At 53.9% G+C, this 23,436-nt stretch overlaps 7 protein-coding genes across 7 annotated transcripts; 2 read left to right on the top strand and 5 right to left on the bottom strand.

Moving 5' to 3' along the window:
* Positions 1-506: 506 nt before the first annotated feature.
* Positions 507-3,251, bottom strand: CORC01_09772 (glycosyl transferase group 1; the record flags this gene model as incomplete). The annotated part of the gene is made up of 5 exons (XM_022621401.1): positions 507-1,643; positions 1,872-2,074; positions 2,148-2,428; positions 2,485-2,870; positions 3,102-3,251. The coding sequence occupies 5 exons, from the start codon at positions 3,249-3,251 to the stop codon at positions 507-509; spliced, it is 2,157 nt and encodes a 718-aa protein (XP_022472140.1).
* Positions 3,252-8,055: 4,804 nt separating this feature from the next.
* CORC01_09771 (TAM domain methyltransferase) lies at positions 8,056-9,238 on the bottom strand (the record flags this gene model as incomplete). Its single annotated transcript, XM_022621400.1, has 4 exons — positions 8,056-8,347; positions 8,462-8,487; positions 8,554-8,610; positions 8,768-9,238. 4 exons carry the CDS (start codon positions 9,236-9,238, stop codon positions 8,056-8,058), a joined length of 846 nt encoding a protein of 281 aa, XP_022472139.1.
* A 439-nt stretch (positions 9,239-9,677) lies between these two features.
* Positions 9,678-10,670, top strand: CORC01_09770 (uncharacterized protein; the record flags this gene model as incomplete). The annotated part of the gene is made up of 1 exon (XM_022621399.1): positions 9,678-10,670. The coding sequence occupies one exon, from the start codon at positions 9,678-9,680 to the stop codon at positions 10,668-10,670; it is 993 nt and encodes a 330-aa protein (XP_022472138.1).
* A 1,335-nt stretch (positions 10,671-12,005) lies between these two features.
* CORC01_09769 (SET domain-containing protein) lies at positions 12,006-13,478 on the top strand (the record flags this gene model as incomplete). Its single annotated transcript, XM_022621398.1, has 1 exon — positions 12,006-13,478. One exon carries the CDS (start codon positions 12,006-12,008, stop codon positions 13,476-13,478), a length of 1,473 nt encoding a protein of 490 aa, XP_022472137.1.
* A 91-nt stretch (positions 13,479-13,569) lies between these two features.
* Positions 13,570-14,889, bottom strand: CORC01_09768 (beta-lactamase; the record flags this gene model as incomplete). Its single annotated transcript, XM_022621397.1, has 3 exons — positions 13,570-14,389; positions 14,466-14,730; positions 14,787-14,889. The coding sequence occupies 3 exons, from the start codon at positions 14,887-14,889 to the stop codon at positions 13,570-13,572; spliced, it is 1,188 nt and encodes a 395-aa protein (XP_022472136.1).
* Positions 14,890-16,008: 1,119 nt separating this feature from the next.
* Positions 16,009-17,933, bottom strand: CORC01_09767 (major facilitator superfamily transporter; the record flags this gene model as incomplete). Its single annotated transcript, XM_022621396.1, has 7 exons — positions 16,009-16,245; positions 16,306-16,477; positions 16,539-16,750; positions 16,806-17,219; positions 17,293-17,579; positions 17,635-17,692; positions 17,757-17,933. The coding sequence occupies 7 exons, from the start codon at positions 17,931-17,933 to the stop codon at positions 16,009-16,011; spliced, it is 1,557 nt and encodes a 518-aa protein (XP_022472135.1).
* An 874-nt stretch (positions 17,934-18,807) lies between these two features.
* On the bottom strand, positions 18,808-20,994 carry CORC01_09766 (uncharacterized protein; the record flags this gene model as incomplete). The annotated part of the gene is made up of 4 exons (XM_022621395.1): positions 18,808-19,668; positions 19,737-20,335; positions 20,741-20,901; positions 20,981-20,994. 4 exons carry the CDS (start codon positions 20,992-20,994, stop codon positions 18,808-18,810), a joined length of 1,635 nt encoding a protein of 544 aa, XP_022472134.1.
* Positions 20,995-23,436: the final 2,442 nt, after the last annotated feature.

Genomic DNA, 23,436 nt, shown 5'->3' with positions numbered 1-23,436 from the left:
AATTACGGATACACGTACGGAGTACTTCAATTACCTTCCCCTTTCTGGCAAGGGACCTGGTACGCGCGGCTGGCCGCGACAACTCACTGATTCGCGGTGAGACTGGACTTGTAGCAATCGGGAATCCGACCGGGGCTTGCGCGGCGTACTCGGCGTCCGGCAGAGCGCCTGTCACCCTGTCACCTGGTGTCATCTGGGTTCACCCCGGTACTTTCATGCACCTTGAGCCGCGCCCAAACCTTTTCATATCTGCGACGAAACATCACCTCGCATCTACACACCATCAATCAAAGGCCACGTCCACAGCTTAAAAGCTAAAGTGAGGTGATATCAATTCGAATACTGACAAAAGGAATCCATCTAGCAACCATCCATCTCAAGTCTATAAGAGACTCCGCGAACCGCCCGTTTTTTTCTCTTTTGCGATAACTTTTGAATGGTCCAAGTCCCAGTCATAACATGTCACAACATGGTGCTTTCATCCGCAAATATGCAGTCATACGCTCTCACTGACTGTCATCGCCGTTCTGGCCGTTGGTCTTTCCAGAAACGACAGGAATCTCCTTCTTCTGTGTGAAATGGCGCGGCAGACGGTTCTCGCTGTCGCTGTATGGCTTGTCGGCCTCCTCGCGGGCCATGTCGTTGACCCAGCGCTCGTCACCGCGCAGACCAGGCTTGACACCGACTTCCGCCCACTTGGCGGCAAGGTAGAACCAACCCAGTGCGTTGCCAACCGTGCCAACCTCGTCGCTCACGCCAGTAGCGGCGGCATGGCTCATTTTCTTGTGCAGCTCATCGTCGGTGAAGAGCTTCAAGAGGTGACCAGCAACGGCCTTGTAGTCGCCGGGCTCGACCAAGTAGCCATTGACATTGTCCTTTACCTGAAGTGGAATACCACCTGCGAGAGTCGCAATGACAGGGCGGCCAGCGTGCAGCGCCTCCGAAACCTTGACCTCGAAACCCTCGCGGGTAGAGAGTTGAAGGACAACGTGAGCGTTGGCGATGACAGTGTTGAGGAGCTGGTCATTGGGCTCGAGGCGCATGATGCTGCAGTCCTTGACCAAGTGGGGATAATGCTTCTCGAGCTGGTTCATGGTCTGATCGTAGATCATGCTTGCGTCGGGGTCATCGACCGAGCCATTGCCACAGACAACGAGCTGAGGGATGTCCGTCTCGCCCTTCTCCTCCAACAAACGCCGGAATTCGGCATAAGAGTCAATCACAGTGGGAATGCCTTTGGAAGGATCGAAACGAGCCACCTGGATGATATACTTGCGGAGAGGCCACTCAAGCTCAGTCATTCCCTGGTTGCGGCACGCGGTGTTGTAGATGTGGCCGTAGTAACCAGTGTCCCATTTGTTGAGAGGCTTGTTCAGACCATCCAGCCAATCAGTGGTGGCTGGGAGGTAGACCACCTTCTCCCGGGGCACGTTGTGCGGCACAAAGATGGGGATGGGATGGCTGATGAACATGTCCGCATACTGGATGTTGCTCCACAGGAAGCTCCAGATGTCTTCCTGAGGGGAACCAGCCTTTGCAGTCAGGTCGCTGCGAATCTGGATGTGGGATCTGTAGAGAACAGGTCGATCGGGTGTCAGCTTCTTGATCAGGGGAATCAAGCCAGGCATTTGCGGGTCATCAATCTGGATGGGGCAGGCAGTTAGCAGCAGTCTACACTATGATCGTAGCTGGGATGTGATGCAGAGGTGTCTTGTCAAACAGGGTGGGACGAGGGAGCTCCTGTGGAGATGATTCCATGTTGGATGCGCCCGTGGAGGGGTAGCCGTGCAAGTGGGGGGAGGGGTAGCAAGACTTCCGGTTTGGGGATGACAGCTGGGCCGAGCGGGGGAAACGGGTTGGGGAAAGCTCACCATGACAACGTCGGCACCGCCCTCTTCGGGGGGTCGCAGAGGGCCTCCTTCGGAAAGCCAGTAACGGTTGGCATTGTCCGTGATCCAGTCGATAATGGACTGCTTCTCCTCGGCAGAGATGCGCTGGTCAGGGTGGCTGACGCCCTGGAGGATGTTGTGGATATTCTTGGTCACCCTGAAGACGCCGGGCCTTGGCTTGGGCACTAGCTATGATGTCAGTTCCATACGATTCTCCAACAGCAACGTGGTCTTGTTTCAATGCGGAAAACAACGTACCATACCAAGTCAGGTCGACCCCGATGGTACGAGCAAACCTGACGAGAGCGTGTCGCATCAAGGCGACTCCACCACCTTGAGGGGTACTGCTGAAAAAGGCAACCTTGGTCTTGTTCTCGCGAAGCTTTTTGGCGTAGAACATGGTGGCATCCCAAGTAGGAGCACCGCAGGTATCCTTGTGGTTTTGGATTGTGTTAAGCTGCACGCGGAAGCCAGCGTCGGTCTGGACGACTCCTCTCCAGCCAACCTGGAGTAGGGGAACGAGGGAAGGACCAAAGTTCCTGCAAGACATTGTCAGGAAGATTTTACATGCCGGTTTGGGAGGGCTGCGTCTTACATGATGCACTTGCGAGCCATAGAGTCGGCCTGCTCGTCAACGCGCTTGATGTCCCAGAAACTCTTCTCCTTGTGCTCATCATCAGGGCGCAAGACTACTGGGACAATGTCGAGATCAAGCCAGAGGCGGGAGCACAGGGTCTGGCTCATGTACTTGAGGGTCATGGGCAGACCGGCACCAATGAACTTTGAAAAGTTGGCATGCTCATAGTCCTCAAGGGTATTGATAACATAGTCGGCAATGGCATCATTGCCTGTCTGGGAACTATCGTCGAGGTTGATGTGCTTGACAGTGAAGTCGAGCAAGTAGACGGTATCGTGGATTGCCAGGGCAACCACAGCAGTGTGGGAGTCGGCGAATACGGCAGAGATACCGCAGTAGAGGGTCTGTGGCAGTCTTGTCAGTCAATTCGGTTTCATTTGGTCGTTGCACAGCAAGAACCCAAATACAACAGCAAATTCTCCCGGACCGAAAAGCCCAACCAGAGCAGAAGCAAATCAATTGAACAGGGTTGTGGTTCATCGTCTTGGGCCAGGTGTGAATGGACGCATCAGGCCATGAAGGTGAGACAAGCATGGAAGGTTGACATTATGAACTGTCGTGAGGGGGCAACTCACAGTCAAAGCTGGACCGAAATGATTGCCTTGCTCGTGCATGGTGCTCATTTGTCTCCTTCGATGAGCTGAAGCTCCCAGTGAGAACTGGCGACCCGGCTGCTTAGGATTGACCATGATGGTGGTGTTTGTAGAGGGTGAGCTGTTTGGCATAAGGTAGTAAGGTGGGTTTCGTCAATGGACTGTGTGGCTTTGGGGAGGAGAAATGGAGCTAAGTTGAGCACAATTGTCTACCTTACGATGCGAGGTGGTAGATGTTGGGTCTTTATCGTCGACGGAGAGAAGAAGCAGAGGAGGGGGAGAATTATTTGAGGCGAGGGGACGGAAGGATTTTGTGTTGACGACGGTTGGGATCTGGGAGCAAAAGAAGAGGTAATGCCGGTGGACAGACACGGTCAATAGTGAAGCTTAGCAGGCGTGGCCGGCAGGCAGGCTGGCTGGCCTGGGTGAGGGAGGGGAAGACGGGATGAATGCGAGATGACTGGGAAGGATCAAATGAATAAGGTACCTAAGGTAGGTACCTAGTCAGCTGACGGAATTGTCAACATCTCAAGGGAAAAGCAAGACGGTAAGGCACAAAAAGACGCGGGCAGTGTCTACCCAAGTCAGGTAGGTGAGCACACCAGCTACCGGTAGCCGAAGAGGATGACCGGGTTGGGAAGCCACGGTGGGACGATCATGCCGTATCTGCACCTTCGGGCAGGAGACAATGTTGATGGGGGAGGAACAGCTTGGAGCTCACCTCACCTCACCTGGCCATGCATTGGATGTCTCTTGAGCCGTACCGACCGTACCGACCGTGCCTTGCCGCAGGCGCATGTTCAACATGCGGTGTTAATGTATCTCAGTATTTGGACGCGGGATGCCATGCAATAAGCAAGGCAGGGTACCAGACAATGCGAGGCAGGCGGTAGATGGACGACGAACACTGCCTCCTGCCCAAGGGGAAAGAAGAGAAAAAGGTGTCTTGCATGGACAGGGCCAAGGAAGGAGGCGAGGCAGGGTCCCTTCCCCGACCGGTACGTTCGGACGGGTAACGGCCAAGTGGGGCCGGCCGCGAACGGTCACCGTGAGGTCACGCAACGTCAGGCCAGATCGAGTACGTATCTCACTTGACTTCTCTCGTTGAGAGTACGGCCTGGATGCATCTGCGCGGCCTACCTAAGGTAGGAAGGACACCACCTCAGATTTTCAACTCGCAGGTGACGCAAACTAAAACAGGGGCGACACCCCGCGTGGGAGCAAGCACTCTGGCATGGGGGAGGAGCCACGGCTGGGGATTCGGGAGGGGGGGGCCGTTGGTCCCCGTGGACCAGCGTGGGCAACTTCTCTTCGCTCTATAAGGTAGGTAAGGTACCTTGTAACAGAGCTCCAGTGCCTTAGAGGTAGGTACTCGTTGTCCCCGCCCTCTTGCTAAACGTGACTGTCCACCTTGTACCATGTTTTTACTCTCTTGGGGTCATGCCGTTGGGTACTTACTACCTGGCTGTTGGAAGCCACAGTTACACGGCCTTGCTCACCTGCGAGGACTACCTACGCAAAAGCACATGAGCATGTAGGACTAGAAACTCAATACATGGACTTGCCAACAACGCAGCATTTCTTCTGTACTTGGACCATTGGACCATCATGGCCAATTCCTCTGCTTGCTTTGGCCCGGCATCTGCACCTTCCAATATCACCCCAAGTTAAGAACAGTTTGAGTACCAGCTGCCACTTTGTGATACATCAAACCACCTCAGCCTTGGCCCAAACAAATACGTACCGTCCGATAAGCCACTGTGCCACCACCCCACAGAGGATTAAGGCTGCCTCCAACGTGCTCCTCTTTCAAGCGACATGTTACCAATACTCTCTACCCCACTACTCGTACCTCGTTTTTCGACACGCAAGCAAAGCATGGCTCTCGTGTTCCCATTCTTCGTTTCTTGACTTTACGCAGAGCCATAGTAATGAGTTTCAATAATCTTCTCGTCTCCACTCCGTTTCAACGTCGCTTGAAGCAGCACACCAATGGCACACCACCACGGAGACACGAGCCAGCACGGCGGAACGCATCAGCCATGCCTCCCAGCGTAGCACCACACCGCATGTCATCTCAGGTGCCTTCATGCTAATCATCACCATGCCCAGCGTGCTGCATCACCCACGCAAACAAGAGTCGGTGAGCAGACTACAAGCTTCGAGCCACCGGCTGTCAATCCTAACAGTCGTGGGGGACGCCGCCATTGTGGTGTGAGGACCCCGGAAACCCGTTCCTACTGGACCACACCACCCACCACAATATCTCGAGTTGGCGAGAACTCGACGAGTCCCGAGCGGCCGGTGAATGGTAACCAAGTCCACGCGACTCCCATCGATTTTTCATCTTACATTGCGGCCGACTTGCGGCTGCCGGCAGCCCTCTCGACAGAGCGCACCCTCTTTCCCCTGCCAATCCGAGATTGACGAGAAGCAGAAGAGCATCATCACTATCCGCCAACTTTCCGACACCGGGATTGCCCCTCATTGCAAAGTAGCGCTACTAAGGAAGACCAGCAGTCCCTTCAGCTGGCTCTGGCTGACAATACGTACTCTTCCCCGTTGGGCGCTGTCTAGTCCACTTCATCCAACATCATTCATCTTCAAGTATCCCAGACACGGTGATTGTTCCAAGCGTCAGCCGATAGTTCTGACCTAGCTCATGTTCAAGAGTGGTTGAACTATTCCAGCACACCGAGGTGGAGAATGAGGCGAGGGCCAGCTCACCTAGAACCCGACCTGCACCCCAACCATTAGCGTGCCCCCGGTGCCGAAAGGACCACGGCCCACGACGCTATTCTCGGTCCCCGTGTAGTGCGGAAGGGGCTAGTTCCGGGTCGTAGTGTAACGGGGACAAATGCCATGTATGTGGGGATCCTGCAGGTCGTTGAGGTTCCCGCAGGACGCTCTTGTTGAATTTGTATCGATAATAGCACAGAGCCTTTCGGTCAGTCCCTAAAGTACCTTTGTTTCGTCAACCAAGCTGCTCGACTATGGATAGCGTCTTCCCTCACGTCTTCCGGTGAACTGAAGGCTCCCTGTTACTCTGATAGCACAGCATCCCGAAGGTGGTTTTGCAAGTCCCCCAAAAGCAGGGACCAGGATGCTGCATACTATCCTTGTAGCGGGTAACTTCGCGGCCCCATCACGACCTCGACCCCGCTGTCCACTGTCGCAAGGGCTCGTGGTTGAAGCGGAGGCTTTCTTCTGGTCTTTTTAGTCATTCTCACTGCTCATTTCAACGTTTCTCAGTTTCAAATAAGCTGCGCAGAACATATTTCCGGCCAGACCTAATGCGCAAATTACCCCGCGGCTGCAAATTTCGGGTCCCGTGAGCAACGTCACCGGCCGCAGTTCTCGGAAACAAGCAAAGTTCAGCCCATGGCGCAGAGCCTCTCATTGCCGTCGGGATCATACGATGGATGCGTATCTACAGGACGGATCATCTCGGTCAATGCTCCCGCGTCCCCCAACATTCCTCAGATCATGTCGTTCATTAGCTCGGTTCCGGACCAGGGCTACTTTGCTCTCGTTCTCGAACACCTCACGGCTATTCAAGGACGGCCCTTCGACAACTTGGTGTTGGCAGCTCGCTCCCACGCTATCCATCACACGCCACTATTTGGGCGTCATTCTCACGAGCATGAATTGAGCCTTTGCAGCGCTATACGTCAGCGCCGCAGCTTCTGCCAAATTTCAACAGTTTTGATGATGGGTCACGTCATGGCCGCCGGTCTATAATCTCGCGATTGCTCCATCACGAGGTTGCTTTAAAGTGGTGGCTATCAGCCACACATTCACATGCTTCACTGCAGCGTCCCCGGCTATAAGTCGATGGTGGCACCTTTTCCTGTCTGCTCATCTGACCTGAAGGCCGGCCCGCCCAGATGCAGTCACCACACGACGAGTCTACCTTTCGGATGACAGCAATCTCTTGATCGAGCGAGGTGCGTATATGTCAGATGCAAGACTTTTGTGTGGGCTAATCTAGATGGGTCCGAAGGATTGAAGATCTCCGAGATATTTTCTTGATGGTGTCGACGGGGGCATCTGGCTCTTTTGAATTTGCGGATGATCTACTTGATTGGAGCTAGGATTGTTTTAGATCCCATCTTCCATTAGCACAAGCAAAAATTGGTAATTTCATAACCGTGCTGGAGCTCAGGATGACGGGTCGGGCCGTGTGTAGAGTCGAATGAGGAGCTTTCCTTGGTGAACGAAGGTAACCCGAGGCTGCAACACATTACATACCAAGGTTATCACTGCAACAACTTTGTATCGTTCTTCAACCTACACGTTATATGAGCGCGTCAAAAGTGGCTCGGTGATTCCAACATGCCCCTACGAACACTCTGTGATACTCATTGAGTCTGACACAATGCAAAAGATTGAGGAATCGGAAACATTGGATCGTTTTTGAGGCGTGTGGGTGATAGACGGTGTACGGGAATGCCTTGCAGTATCGGCATGGTCCATGGAGACCCTACGCAGCGTTCTCATCATGCTCATCCTCGTTACGCGGCGGACATATTGAACCAAGAGTCTCCAAGTGGAATCATGGGTAGGTGTATCAAAGGCAGGATTGAGAACTTCCGTCGTTCTTTCTGATTTCTTGCCTCATCCATTCCATCTCCTTACTCTCTTGGCTCAGGACATCAGACATGTACACACACCCTCCGTTGCCCACGCTCACCACCCACAAGAACGTCCCGCTCAACCACATCTCACCCGGAGCATCTCACACCTCGAGCGGTTTCTGCGCTGCGACAGAATGAAAGTGAACATATGGATGAAAGTTCCAATCCAATAAATCCCCCCTATCCCCCGTCACCTGAATCAGAAATACCTCAACCTCGTCAGGCGCCCACCCAAGACCCCTGATAAACGAGCCAATTGTAATAGCGTTCAGGCCATCATGAATAGCCGCGCAACAGTACTACTTCCTAATCTTCTTCAGGATGTCGTCTCTCGCCAGGGGGCCCACAGGCACCTTTTGAACTTGGAGCGCAAGGTTGACGAAACCTGCCGCCGCGACGTGGGAAGGGTAGAGCTTCGCGGCGTTCATCTTGATGTCGAGCTTGACGAGGGTCTCTTTGATGTTGGCGACCATTTTGACGAGGGTTGAAATCTGGAGGCATCGTGCCGTCGTCGCAGTCGTAGACCCAGCGCGTTTCTCGGGGTTCAACCTAGCCTCCTGGTTTTGGAACGCTGGTCTCTTTTTATATGAACTTTGGTGTTGGTTTGAGTGTTTGGGAGTGAGAGATTGAGGCTATTCCGGCTTGGCTCTCTGGGTGAGTCCGTTGAACGGCTAGGAAGAAGACACGGAGACATTCGGGGCTTACCGGTATGCTCCGGCGAAGAGCTTCGGCTACTTATGGATGGAGTGTGCCATGTTTCGGAGGTGGATAAGGTCAAAGTGGTTGTCCCGGTAGACCCACTTCACATCGGCGTCGTCGACCATGAACCGGAGATTTGGCGGCACGAACTCGGGCTAGATCGGGCTCGGATCTATGCCGCTGGAGTCGGCTTCGGGAAACCTATTGCCCACTGGTCATCGTGATCATTAGCCGGCCGTTATTGTGGTGTCGTGCAAGAACCCATGCTCGTCGTCGTCGTCATTGGGAAAGTGGTACTGGACCTTCTTGTACCGGTAGTACCGACGCCTGTTTTTGAAGCTGTAGTCGCGCATGTTGGAGGCCAGGGACGTCGAGGCCCGCGAGGAGCCCGACTCGGTCCCGCTCGAGTAGCCGTCTTCTGGGGATCAGAGGCCCGGCGTCGAGTTTAGGTCCAGGGCCGGGGCCACTTGGTCGTCGGCTGCGATGGGGCTCTGAGGTGGGTTGGTGATCATCGTGAGATTGTGCTGCTGTGGGGGCGGGTGCGATAGTTGTAGTTGTGGTGGTAGCGGCTGGCGAGGGATCTGAGGGGTCTTTGGGTGCCGCCGATGCGGCTCTGCTGTCTAACCTCGAGGGCGCGAGAGCAAGAAAGTGAGTTGTGAGCGCGTAAGAAGCGTCCTTGGAAGGGAGCTTAGGAGGAGCTTTGGAACGGGTTATTCTTGAGGCGATGCTGGGGGGGTACGAATGGCGATGAAGGCCGGGGTAAACCAGACTGAGCAGCAACATGGTCTTAATAGCCCCATCTCAAAAGGCGGACTTGATTCCGAGTGGATGGGAGTATGCGGTTGCAACCTTGGGCGGGCATGTATGGGGTCTTGAGGGCGGCCTGCTGGCGCCATCGCCCACTACTTTTCCGTGGCAATCGAGTCATACATGCCGGAACCAGACACGATGCATCCGCTACCAACAGCCGGAAAAGCCCAGGAGCGATAAACCCCCCATCTCCGCCCTCAACTTCCTAACAGGAGCCAGGGGGAATGCGACGCAGGGTTGAGGACTAGGTAGGTTGGTACATGTAGGTTTGTTATAACATGGGCGGTCGGAATTCAGGGACTGCCTTTCTCTCTCCTGATTCAATCTAGTTAAGTTCTTTCAGTCAGCTGTCTCTCTGTTGTACAGAATTACACAACGTATCTAAAAAATCACCGGTTCCTAGCAGTGCGCAATGCAGGCCTTCAAACTCACCCTCCCGGACGGCAAGACCGTCTCCGGGCTCCACAGCATTCCCGCGCCCGCCGCCGCCGCCGCCGCCGCCGCCGACAACCCACTCCGCCCAGCTCACTGTCCCCTCATCGTCGGCCTGCACGGCGGCACCTTTTCTGGCACTTACTTCGACATCGACGACACCTACAGCGCCCGGCACATCAGCGCCGCCACCGGCGTGCCCTTCATCGCCCTCGATCGTCCGGGGTACAACGACACCACTCCCGTCGGGGACGCCATCCCGGCATCGTCCTCCTTTTACGAGGAATGGGGCACCGTCCTCCATCGCACCATCCTCCCGGCCCTCTGGGACGAGTTCGCCGTGCCAAGCGGGTGCTCCGCCATCGCTCTGCACTGCCATTCACTCGGCGCCCCAGGTGCCTGCGTCGCGGCGGCATTGCACGCCGAGGAGACATCGCCCGCGTACCCGCTCGCCGCCATCACCATCTCGGGCTTCGGAAACGCTGTGAAGAACTACCGCACCGAGGACTTCACACCACCCGACGACCCGCCGCCGTCGCACGTCCACTTCCCGCACCACATCAAAGACATGCTAATGTTCCCGCCCGGCACGGCGGACGCGTCGCTGCTGAGGCACACGGCCCGTCTGGACCATCCGATGCCGTACCGCGAGACGGCCGACCTGCGGAGTAAGTGGCTCGCCGGCTGGCGGGATAAGTTTGCGGGGAGGATTGCGGCGCCGGTGCTGATTGGTCTTGCGGGGAGGGATGGGTTGTGGTTTTCAAAGGAGGAGGATGTGAGGGAGTACATAGCTGCGTTCACGGGGAGTCGACGGGTGGAGGGGAGCGTGATTCCTGGGGCGTCGCATAATATCGAAATGAGTTATTGGTCTCAGGGGTGGTATGCGCGTATATTTGGGTTCGCGATGGAGGGAGCGGCGTCTTTGGCGATTGGGGACGGGGATGGAGAGGGCGAGGAACTCGCGGGACATTGAATTTTGCATATTGGGGAGGCTGCTTCTAATGAAGACGGCTTACGGTTTTAGGCATATTGTGGAACGTTAAATAAGTTCAGCAGACACAAGGCATGAGTGAGATGGTCATCGCATTGATGATGGACACCTCAATTCACTGGATATTTTGCGAGCTTACAGTTCATCCTGCCTGGTCCCGAGACAGATTCAATGTGTATTGTGGAGTTCGGGTGAGAGAAAACCTAGGATACCATTCAAGGAAGTGAGAAACAACCAAAACATCGAATTAAGGTAACCTGGGCCCGGTGACGAGGTATCTTCGGTCCGGGTGGACACAAGCTCTGCGGATTATAGATTAGAGGTCTCGAAAGGACATTCATGTAGGAATGCCACTGCCTTTGGCTGGAATGAGAGTCATTCAAGAGCAATAGCTGTAACGTGTTGACGATTTCACTTCAGGCCGATCTCGAGGCTTTCGACCAAGAGTTTCTGTGACTCGCATCTAATCATGATGGGACTCGATGATCACTCCGATCGCCGCCGATCTTCTGTGGTATGCAGAGGATGAGGTACTATCTGATGAGGACAGGCAACAATTCAGACTCCGTCCGCTGTCCATCGATCAACCCGACCTACTCTCTGCAGCTCAATCTGCCAAACTGATTGGTAAAGTTACCACTACAAAGGCTCATATCACGAACAATGAGATGTATCAAAGAACATATGTCCGGCGCAAGTATCAGACAGACGTAGCGCACGGATGGCTGGATGGACCTGCATCGCAGCGTCGGTAGCAACATGGTATCCGCAGAGAAACAAGCTCTTTTGATGGAAAACATCGGATCATCGTCTCCACCGGCATCCCCCTCTATTGACGCCACTTTACTATTAGTTTCTCGGTGAGTAAATTAACACCCCACCTTCACCTTGATTTTCGTACCCCGCACACCGGACCCTGACGCCGAAGCTGAAGACGAAAAAAGTCTGAACATCAACCACACTACTTTCCGGACAATTGAGAGCCAGTCAACCCTATTTGCTGAAGAATGAGCTAATTCAAGAAGGGTCCAAAGTTCCAAGATCTGTGCCTTTTGTTATCGTCTGTGGCGTCCTGAGTCTACACTAGACCTAGACGTCGAATTACTCGCATTGCCGGCGCCAAAAAGGGAAGGGCGACTACTTTAGCTCACACCCTGTCATTCTATCACACTCTCAGACTCACTCATTCACACCCTCAGTCTCATCCGTCCTCATCCGCCATTATTAGACTCATTCACTCACTTCCTAGTCACTTACATTCAAACTCACACTCACGTTCACCCACGTGCAAAACACAGCCAGCCCCAGACAGCCACCATGGATGAGCTAGTGGACTGGGCAAAGTCCCACGGAGCCGCCTTCCACCCGTCAGTCGAGGTCTACAACGACCCCAACACCGGCAACTCCTTCCGCGTCTCCCCCGAGAGCGCCGGCGTCAGCCCTGGCGACACCGTCGTCACCTGTCCCCTGGCCCTGACGCTCTCCTACCTCAACGCCACCACCACACCCAACCCAGGCTTCCACCACAATAACAACCACGAGGCTTTTCCCTCCTCCTTTCTCGCATCCGTCCCGCCGCACGTCATCAGCCGCTTCTTCCTAATTCGCCAATACCTTCTCGGCAAAGACTCCTTCTGGTACCCCTACATCAGAACCCTCCCTCAGCCCGCGAACCTCGCCCACTGGGCCCTCCCCCCTCTCTGGCCCTCGGACGACGTCGAGCTCCTCGAGGATACAAACGCCCACGTCGCCATCGCCGAGATCAAAGCCCGCCTGAGATCCGAACACAAGCACGCCCTCGCCGCCTTTGGCGACAACCCCGCCCGGCATGACTACACCCGCCTCCTCTACAACTGGGCCTACTGCATCTTCACCAGTCGGAGCTTCCGCCCTTCCCTCGTCATCCCCGCGGCGAGGCAGCACACCCTCTCGCTGCCAGAGGGTTGCGCCGTCGACGACTTTTCGCTGCTGCTGCCCCTGTTCGACGTGGGCAACCACAGCCCGACAGCCCGGGTCGCGTGGGCGACGTCCTCCACTAGTGATGCCGCGGGCGAGGACATTGTCGGCCTGCGCACGTTGGATCCGTACGCCCCCGGCGCGCAAGTCTTCAACAACTACGGCACCACCAAGACGAACGCCGAACTCATGCTGGCGTACGGCTTCCGGATCCCCGAATCCGAGGGCGTACACAACGACTACGTCCATGTCCAGAAGCGCGGTGGCGCCAAGGCCGCGGCAGAGGCAGCCGGTGCCGATGGCGCCGGGGCGGCCGGCAATAAGCCCAAGGATTATCTGATTTCTCTGCGGCCTGTCGCTGACCCGAGCTCTGTGGCTGCGCGATCCGTGCGGTTGCTGAGCGATGTTAGGGGCGACGAGATCTTGCCTCCGTTTAGGCATGTGCAGGATAGCATGGTGTGGGAGCTGGTTCTCGCGCAGACGACGGCTGAGCAGCGGAGCGAGATGCTCCCGGTGCCGGAGGGTGGTGGCGGTGGTGTTGTTGATGATGATGATGATGATAATGATGGTTCCCGGGCGGATCTGGAGAGGTTGAGGATGATCTTGACTGGACGGATCCCCGCAGCCACCCAGCCTTTGCTGTTCCAGACCATTGGCATTATCCAGAACAAGGTCCTACAGGAGCTTGAGCGGCTGGATCAGTCCGAGTTTGAAATGGACGAGTCCGAGGCGACGAGGAACCAGCTCATGGCCTATCACTACCGGAGACAGTGCAGGAAGGTATTGGAGAATGTACTCGAGTCTATGGAAATGCCCGACGAGGTCACCGCATAAAGAAAAGGAGACGTCTGGTTTTCCGTACCCCCTCGTACACACACACCCACCCACACGTAACCTTGACCACCCACCCATTGATACAAGCCTATCATTTCTTCAGAAGCCCGCCGTAGACCGCCCTCTCCAAATCATTGTAAAGCCTAGTCACGACCGGCTCGGCGTGAGGCTGGGACTGGACGATAAGCACCGCAGCGACACCCGTCTCCCGATCCAGCCACCAATGGCTATTGCACATCCCGCTCCACTGCAGACTTCCCTTCTTGCGCTTCCCCGGCACGTCGCGCATATTGATACATCCCACCAGCCCATGATTGAGCTCCATGTCCAGCGGGAACTCCACCGCCAGCGCGCCGCCCCATTCGGCCGAGAGCTTCTCGAAATACCTAGCCTGCCTCACGTCCAGCTGCGGGCGGAACATCTCGTCCGCGGTCTCCTTCTTCACGAGCTGATTATTCAGCAGGGCGCGGAGGAAAACGCTGTAGTCCTGCGCGGTGGTCCAGAGACCCGCGCCGCCGCTGTCGATGGCGTCGGGGCTTTCGGTGCGCGGGTTGGCGCCGGGAGCCAGGGAGGACCCGTCGCCGCCGCGGATCTGGAAGGCGGCGGTCCGCTCGGCGACGTGGGGCAGCTTCTCGGGCCAGAAACCCGTGTCTCGCATGCCGAGCGGGCCAAAGACGTGCTCGGAGAGGTAGGCGCCCAGGGTGGTGCCCGTGACGCGCTCCAGGGCCTGGCCTGCCCAGTCGATGGCCGTGCCGTAGTACCACCCTTCGCCGGGGGTGAACATGAGGGGCGTTTCGAAGCCCTTGAGGGTGCCCGAGAGGTTCGTGACGGTGCGGCCGATGGATTTGGACCATTGGAGGAGGTCTGGCATCAGATCGTAGCCCAGGCCGACGGTGTGGGTGAGGAGCATCCTAGAGAGTTCGCGTTCAGTACCTACGTAGTACGACAAGGTGTCGCAAATCAGAATGGATCAGGTGTTTTTCGTACCGGAGTGTGATTGGCTTGGTATTATCTTCGAGAATGGGCTTGTCGTTCTCGTCAAAGCCACGAAGGATCTGCATGCCTCCGAGCTCTGGCACAATCTTGCGCATGTCGTCGTCCAGACCTAGTCGGCCCTGCTCAACCAGCTGCATGACGGCGGTGGAAGTAATGACCTTGGTCAGTGACGCGACGAAGGTGAAGGTGTCGAGACTCCAAGGGCGCGCCTCGAGGGGAAAGTCAATTCGGCCCGCCGCGTTGCTGTATAGGGTCCCTGCAGCCATGGTTAGAATTGGGAGGTATTGGGGCTGCATTAGGGAGGAATGGTACCATCTTTGTTTACGACGATGAAGGATGCGCCAAGCAGCTTGTCGTTTGTGTCGTTGCCAGAGGCAGTATACTTGGCGAGGACTGCGTCCAAAGTGGAAGCCATCGTGTTTTTAGAATTGGGCTATGAAGGGGAGTAAGAGAGGTGCCGCTGACAGAGTTGAGCAAGACGATTGCAAGTTTGGGCTTAGCTGGTATTTATCTGATTGAAGCAGAAGACCACGAGGCCTGATGTAAGACTTATCAGGAGACGTTGCAAGTTCGACCCGTTGGACACGGTAGCAGGCCACGTCTCTATATCGGAGTGATGAGAGGTGACCCGGGGAAAGTTGCGTGGGCGCGGGCTGCCGCCGAGTCCGGGGGCTAGTGAGACGGACGGATTCGGTTGCCCCGCACCTGCGAATCCCGGTGCTCCGCCCACCACTTAGTGCGCTTGGGAGGACAGGTTGCTTCAGGACGGTAAGTGGTAGGATCACCTTCACACTTGGCGTGCAGATTATTTGCTATAATATTGGGCCATCTTGCATGTGCACAATCGTGTGATTCACGGTAGATCAATATCCAGGTCAGCCAATTCGAATGGTTTCCTCTTGGGCCATGACCATGGAATTTCTAAAGGGATGTCTGGACAGACGGTTACTTCGATGCGGTTACTTCTGTGAGATGCCTTACTCCTGTGCAAGTTTGTGGCATTCAAACAGAAAGCTAAATATCGACTGAATTGAAACAAAAGTAAACCAACTCTCTTCTACATGAATTTGATCGGATGAGGAGACACGTATCAGGTTTGTTGTGGAAGATGTGCGGGTGCTAGAATGTAAGCAAGGTTAGGTTCGACCAGTTGGGATGAACAAAACCTTTGGCAACTAACCAATGTCGGGCTTGACTTCGTCACCCAGATACGCCGTTTCATTAATATCACATCCCTTATCAAGATGTAGAGCGTACATCTTTGAGGTGGTTATCGAATACCAAGGCTGTCGAGGCCGACCGCGATACTGTTCGGCTCCGGGCCTTGCAACGGCCCCACTTGGACCGCGCCGAATGAGCTGTCCACTCCGGAATCAATCATATCACGCACGGGTCAAAGGACAATGTCGTAGGTAAGGTTCTAGACAGGCATGGTTGTGTCATCGTTATCACCTGATGCTTTCCTACAGTTCTGAAATCATACTGATATTTCACCCTACATTTGGACTGAGCCAAGTCATACAGAATAAGAGCTCTACCACATGTAGCGGAAGGTTATCGCTCGGTCACCCTGTCCCGACAGCTCTTCTGCTGTGAATCTATTGTCTTCTCCAGCTGCCATCTTTCGATCACGCTTTTTGTTGATGCCAATGTAGCTGAAAATGAGAATCAACGCTGCAATAATGCCAACCGATATGAACCCGAGCTCGAGTCCGTGGCCCAGGATGTACCGTGGACCATCTTTTTGGCGGTAGAAGTTTGATGCCATGGCCTACTCAAAGTCAGCACGTCTATTCTATAGACTAGTATGTCCAAGAACACGAGGTCGTACTCCACCAAGATTCCCCACGCCGATTTGGAGTGCCATGCCTGCGCTGCGCTTGTAGCTTCCGGCCAGATTGTTGGAGAGCCAGCTGATGACTCCTGGAAAGGCGGGATAGATGGCACAAGCAGCGATGAAAACACCTCCGTAGACTACTTTCGGGTTGGAGCTGGATATGCACCTGTGGAGTGAGTTGGTCAGCTTTCGAATGTTCTTTGCAGCTAGCATGGCGGACAGCTTACATTGAGAATCCCACAATCATCAGGCAGAAGAATCCAATGATGAACGGGCTTCGCTTCCCCACCCGGTCCGATAGATAGGCCACAAGGACTGCAAGGATTGCAGCAGTGATGTAGATCGGGACGGTCATCAGTTGCGCCGTGCTGGACGTGTAGTTCAGGTTGCGGATGATGGTCGGGAGGAAGAGGCTGATTCCGTACAGAGGGCACACAACCTGGAAATCGAAATCAGCGTCCATCTGTTTCCAACAGTGATCACATGCAACTTACACCCCAGTAAACAAAGATGTTGATCCAGATTTGCCAGTCGGTAAACGCGTCCCAGACGTATTTCCACTTGAACTCCTCCGCTTCGGCGACTTGCACGCGGTTCTCCTGCTTTCCCTGTACCTGGCCCTGGTACTTGAGTCGGAACACGATAAATGCTCGCTCCTCTTCGGTCAAGAACTTGGCGGTCTCGGGGAAGTCGTGGAGGGCGAAGAAGGCTAGTACGGCCACGAGGACGGTCACGATGCCCTCGAGGATGAAAATCCAGCGCCATCCCTCCAGCCCGCCAATGCCGTCCATCTTGGAAATTGCAAACGCGAGAAGGCCGCTGAAAGCACCGGCGATGGAAGCGGCCGAGAAGAACATGGCTTGGCGGAGCTGGATCTCATGCCGACAATACCACATGGTTAAGTAGTACTAGTCTGCATGTCAGCCACCTGTCGCCCGCGCCGACAAAGAACATAAAAATGGAGTCAAAAAGAGGACTTACTGCAACGCCAGGGAACAGTCCGGCCTCTGTCACTCCCAGAAAGATGCGGGCTATCAACAAGCCATGATAGTTTCGCACAATCCCCATCAAGGTCATAACGATGCCCCACGCAACCATTATGGTGGGTAGCCACACGCTCGGGCGGAGCTTCTTCAGCAGCAGGTTGCTCGGGACCTCGAACGCGGCGTAGGTGAAGAAGAAGACGGTAAGGCACCAGTTGTACTGATCCGCAGTCATTCCCAAATCTTCCTGGAGGCCTTCAATCTTGGCATTTCCGATATTTCCACCTGTTTGATCTATCAGTCAGAAGCCTTCATCCCCAAAGAAGGAGCCAAAACTCACGGTCCAGGAATGAGAGTAGATAGAGCAAGGCTAGCATCGGGATGAGTCGAATGTCCATCTAAGAATCAAGAAGTCAGCCTCATCGCTCAAGACCGATCAAAAAAACGAGGTGCAATACTCACTTTTCTCAGAATCTTCTTCTCATCCAGGTGCGCGAAGGAAGCTAGTGTTGTGCCCTGAGCCGTGGCTATGGCATCGATTCGCTCAATCTCCCCCTTCTTTGTCGTAGGCTCCCGTTCCCCATTTTCTAGCTCCGAAACCTCGAGTTTCTCGTGACGCAGCGCAAACGAGGAGTCCATTATGGCGTTGCTGTGTCGGGTTCCTTGATGATGTTAATAGTCACAGACTTCAGCCTCGAACGCAGCTGTCGTCAAGATCGACTTTTCACTAGGGCTTCAGGTGTCGCCAAGCTGTTGTAAGGTGCGTTGACAATTTCCCAAGCACAATCACATGGAATGCCTGCCACCATGGTTCTTTTTGTGGCCTCAATATAAACCTTCGGGTAGCTGTCCGTGGTTCGGACCCAACCCATAGGATCCAAACAGGTTGCCAAAGGTTGCTGGCGTCAGTGGCTGGGGGGTATGCGTCGGAGAACAAGCTCGGCAGATTGAAACGTCCAATGAAGGGGGTACGGATTCTCTCCGTTCCGGAAAAGCAAGGGCGTTCGCGCCGAGGCGGGAGTTTACCCCGCGTTGGTCAAGCCTTATTTCAACTAAGCTTGGGGGAAACCAGCGGAACGTTGGCCGCACTGGCAACAGACCCACGTGGTGATGCCAGCTTGGCTATGGGATTGGGTCGCCTTAGTTTAGATGTGTAGAGGGATCGGCGGAGCGGAGAAGTTAGATCGTCTTGGTTTGTCTTAGTTATGATCGTGATGTCACTTGGGGAATGTGGGGGAAGAGGGCCATGCGCGGCCCGCGGCCTGTAGCTGTGAGCAGCGACGGCACCCATTCCGCTGACTTGCATTGGGATAACTCAACGGGCTCAAGATCTGGAGTCCGAGGAAGGCGTTGGAGAATAGCTGGCAGGACTAAGCCAAGCCGAAGTCGGGCTTTCGACCCAATGAGTTACCGAGGTGAATCAGACTCAATTTGGTTTCTGAAATTCAGAAGTATAGGGGAGTATCAAAGCGCCAATGATTCTCCCTCCCACCCCTTGCGCCCGCATGATATATCAGATTGGAAACAAAGCAATCCCAAAGTCTTTAAAGGCCTCGATCCAATCAAAAGCCCCAATTCCCGCTTGCTCTAGTTCATCCCTTCTTTCCCACAAACGCTGGATCACTCTCCACTGCGTCCGGCTATTCGCAACCCGGTAACACTTGATCCTCTCCCACCAGAGCTCCCAAGGCTCGCGATCACGGGCGTCACACGAGGCCACAAAGGCGGGCCACGTTATGGGAGCCATGAAGTTGGTCTTGGTGGATTTGGAGCGCGTCTTGATGTCCTCAACAGCATGCATGTGCTCGGCGATTTCGGCAATGAGCTGGTGATGGTTTTCGCTGGAGCACTTTTGGATCCGTCGGTGGTAGTAGACTATCGCGGCTAGATGCCACGCGTTCGCGTGATGCTGGAAGATTTCTAGCGTTTCGGCATCCTGGTTCATCGCTTGGCGGACGTCTTCAAGATCTAGAGACCAGTTGCAAAGCCGGTCGCCGAGGGTTTCGCAGGCTTCGAGGAGTCCCTCCGGAATGCGCTCTTCAGTGCCTTCGTACCATAGAAGATACTCTGCCAGTCGACAGGTCTCCTCGATATCCACAGCAATAGCGGGTGTGATCCCGTACATGTATCCGAAGCAGCTGTCAGGTTCCGCCTGCGACGCAATTGGTTCGTCTACATCCTCCACGCCCTCAGATGGCCATGGCCCGGGTGTGAAGGAGAAAGAGACCGTACGAGTGAGGAGGTATAGAAAGTCACTGATCTCATTCAGCTGCCGAGTGGCCCTGCTAGTGACTTTCCATCGGCGCCGTGTTTTCCGAAGCTGCTTTGTACCTTGCAAGTGTATCACAAAGTCTGCATCGCTCCCTGTGGTGAACTGTGCGGTGAGGCTCAGCATACATGTATACTTTACGACAAATTCGGGGGAAAAATGAGAGAGCTCACATTGCTAATGGTAACCATTGACAGCATGGCCACCATGAGAAGTTTGTACTCCGCTGTTGCCATGGCAGGGTTGATGGCGGATTGTAAACAGTGCAGCGCTTGTTGGCGATGCTGTGACCCGAGTGTGAGGTATTCTGCCTGCTCGGGGCCACAGGCGCCGAGATGGAAGGCAGATGATGCTATTAAAGAGTGGAAAATGACTGAAGAAACGGTAGGTGTGGCCATCTTCGCTTTCGGCAACCATTCCGATATTGCCTGGAGAGCTGCCGGGACGTATAATTTTCGATAAGGATTTTGGGGATGTGGAATCGGCTGGAGTAGACTTGCGATGTTTTCCACGTAATGATGCATGAGTCTGTCGATGACTGCGTCCCCTGAAATGCTCGTTGATATCCGTCGGGACAATCGCGTGTATGGGATGTCGGTCTGAGGCTGCATTTGTAACAATTCAATATGATCTTCCAACAGCCCTGCGATTCCACCCAGCGAACAGTCGAACTCTTCTTGAAATTGAAGATCTGGCGTGGCAAGATCGTCCTCGGGAACTCTGACGAGCTCCACGTCATATCCAATCTGGTTAGGAGATCCATCCTCTCGTGCTGTTGAGAAAGAAGGGGTTGAGCTTGAAGAGTCAGTGTAATACAAGGAGGTCGTTGCCTCTTGTCGGGAATGGATCGATTCTGAACTGTGATCGTCTCTGGTCACCAGTGAACAGTCAGAGACTGCGACATCGGGGCTTCCATGGTTGCAATTCTGGCTTAGTTCAGGATTGCCGTCGTGGGCTTGAAAGAGAGCAAAAGGGCCCTCTTGAACGATACCCCTTGACGTTGTTGCTTTTTCTAGTGATGCCAAGAAGGACTCAATGTCTTTCATCGGGTATTGTGGCCCTGCATTACGACCTACCCGAAGTTGCCATGTGTATTAGCCGCCATTACCTATACATGTAGGCAGAAGCCGGAACAAGGTTGAGAGCCTACCAATCCGGATTCTTCCTCTGCCATTACTGCTTCTGCCATGTTTCTCCTTCTCAAAAAACGGATTTGAGACGTTGATCCACTGAAGTTTGATGCCGTAGCCTTCGCAAGGAATCTTCATCTTCTCGCAGTTTCCACAACTAGAGGACCTCTCATCACACTTGACTTTACGCCTCTTGCAGGTCCAACATCTGTAGCCCAATAACTCGCGTACAGTCAGCCCTCTGTCAAGTGGTCCGAGAAATTCTTCCACACTCGAATGAAACGTACCCGGTAAAGGTCATTGACCGTTGTCCCGATTTAGGCGGCATCGGAGGTTCATGCTCGGGAGCGGATCGCCGTTGAATGGCACGAAAGGGCTATCATCAAGGCGCTTGCCGTGATTATCCGGGCTGATACCCACCCTTGAATTCAAGGTCAGCACTCAGAGACTTGATTGATGTGAGAAGAAGTTGAGCATGGTACAGACGGCATACCGAGAGTTTGCGGGCAGACACTACCACAAACAGACCGCGTCGAGATAAGCAGCATCCATCTTGGGGAGAAGACAGTGTTATCAATGCGAGATCCTCCCACAACGCACTGTCTGGAGACACTGCGAAGGCCAAGTCTTGCGCAAAAAAATACTGAAACCACAGTGCGATGTTCTAGCTTTGTCTCAAGTCTGGTGACTAATGATCGCGATCACCACATCCGGTCTAGACTACGAAAAGAAAGGTTTCAACGACTTTGATAGGAGGGCACTATGCAAAGAGACGCTAACTTGCAAAGACAAGCTTGTATGATTCTTCTATTCTTCCTAAACGTACCTGTCATATATTCCATTGCAGAACGTTTTAGCTTTCACTACCTTAGCTGATGATTTATATGTGATGGTTAGAGCCGGAGCTCGTTGTCGAAAATCCAAGTCTGGATAATACATAGTTATGAGGGTAAAAGCCGCAGAGCCAGCATCTCCTCGGCTTCTGTAGGACAGATTTCATTGACCTGAACACCCCCGATTATGGCACATTGAGAGTCAGCAAATGACAACAGCCTTCCACTCTCCTCTTCCAAGGCAGCAAGCCAAAGTTTAAGTAACAAGCGCTTCTTCGTAACTATCGTCATCGTATTTGTATGCCGATCTCTCTTGTATACTATGAGTTTTGGTGAGGAATTGTACATCGCCCTGCTGCAGTATCATTTCCAGTGATAACCGACAGCACATTTTTTTCCATCACCTGAATCGCCTTGCGTTGAGCGTCCGTGTACTGCGGAAGAAATCCAGCGTCTCAGAAGCATTGTAGAGGTCCGAAATTGTTACAGTCTGGTCCCACTTCATGTTGAGTTTCCCCTCGTAGTAGTAGTAACTAGGAGTGCGCATCCACTCTTTGTCTCCCACTTTCGATCGTAGAATCAGTGCGGCAAGCAAAGTTGGCGCAGTGCGTCCATTCTTTCGCCTCTCACTGTATTGTAGATGTTGTGCCTGGAGACTAACTGTGACTCTCCACCTTCCATCGCTTGACGGAGGCAAAGCAGACCCACGGTGCCACTTTCATCCGTGTGATGATGTGTCTGAGCTTTCTGCGTGCGACAGATTCAGTCCTCGCCGTTGACCTCGTTTCCTTCAGCAACCAGAGGCCTTTGATGTGACCAAGCGTGTGTCCTCGCCGGCTTTGGCTCAAACAGCGCTCGATGTAAGAACCAATGCCGAGGTATGCGATTGAGGCTTGCCGAGTGCTTCATTTGTCGACAGGAAGGCCACGAAGCACAGCGAAGCCAACTCCGTTGATCAATTGGTCCCGAATTCGATTGAAGATATTCACGAATGTGTCGGGGAGCTCGAAGGTCGACTTGCTGACTTCATAGAGCTGAGGGCCTCTTTGCTCGATGTCTTGGATGGCGGTAACAATGTGTCCAACCTCGTCTTCAGTGAAATGATGGGGCCAGCGCGCTATGTCTTGATCTAGCTCTCCCTTTGTCAAGACGGTTCGACCTGATAGATCTTCAGGCACGGTATCGAAGGGCTGCAAAAGAACGTACTCGGGCTCTCGCTGGCCGGAGCAGAGTTCAAGGCCACGGTCTCAAGGCTCTCGAGGTAGAGTGATTGTAAACATGGCGATAGTTGTAGACATTATGGAGGTCAAAGATATTTTGAAGAAATGTATGGAGGGGGCTATAGAGAGATGTTACTATCGAAAGTTCATTGCGATGTGCTCTACGGTTCCTGCCTCGGCGGTTAGAACGATAAGGCTGGCATTGTCGTCGGGTGTGCCATTGATATAGTATGTACTCGATGGTGAGAGAGGAGCGAAATGCAAACAGAATGTTTCTTTCAAGCGTTGTTGATTCCTTCGGTGTAGGAACATTCGGTGTAAATCCTGGGAAGGTATGAAAGCAGTCGTGGGGCTATATCATCTCATCTCAACTACATGCTCAAAGATATCACCCATGTTCAAGTGAAAAGACTAGTTGATACAATGTGAATGAACAGAAGTGTTGAGTTAGGTCATTCCGATGTTGCCAGTAACTAAATTACGCTAGTATAAGACAACGCCCGCAACCATTCCATGAGGAAAGAGACTCCGAAAGGATCCACCCTGGCCAATTCGGGCTAAAGATGGCGTCAAGATAGGGCGTCGCTATCAGCTATATTAGTTACATCCACATGTAGTCTCAAAAAGGTGTGAGATATCGGGATCTCTTGAAGTAAAAGTAATGGCAAATGGCTTGAATGCTTCCACATG

Source organism: Colletotrichum orchidophilum, assembly GCF_001831195.1.
Source record: "Colletotrichum orchidophilum strain IMI 309357 chromosome Unknown Scaffold_90.1, whole genome shotgun sequence".
Taxonomy (NCBI): Eukaryota; Fungi; Ascomycota; class Sordariomycetes; order Glomerellales; family Glomerellaceae; genus Colletotrichum; species Colletotrichum orchidophilum.
This window is presented reverse-complemented; position numbering and strand designations above follow the sequence as displayed.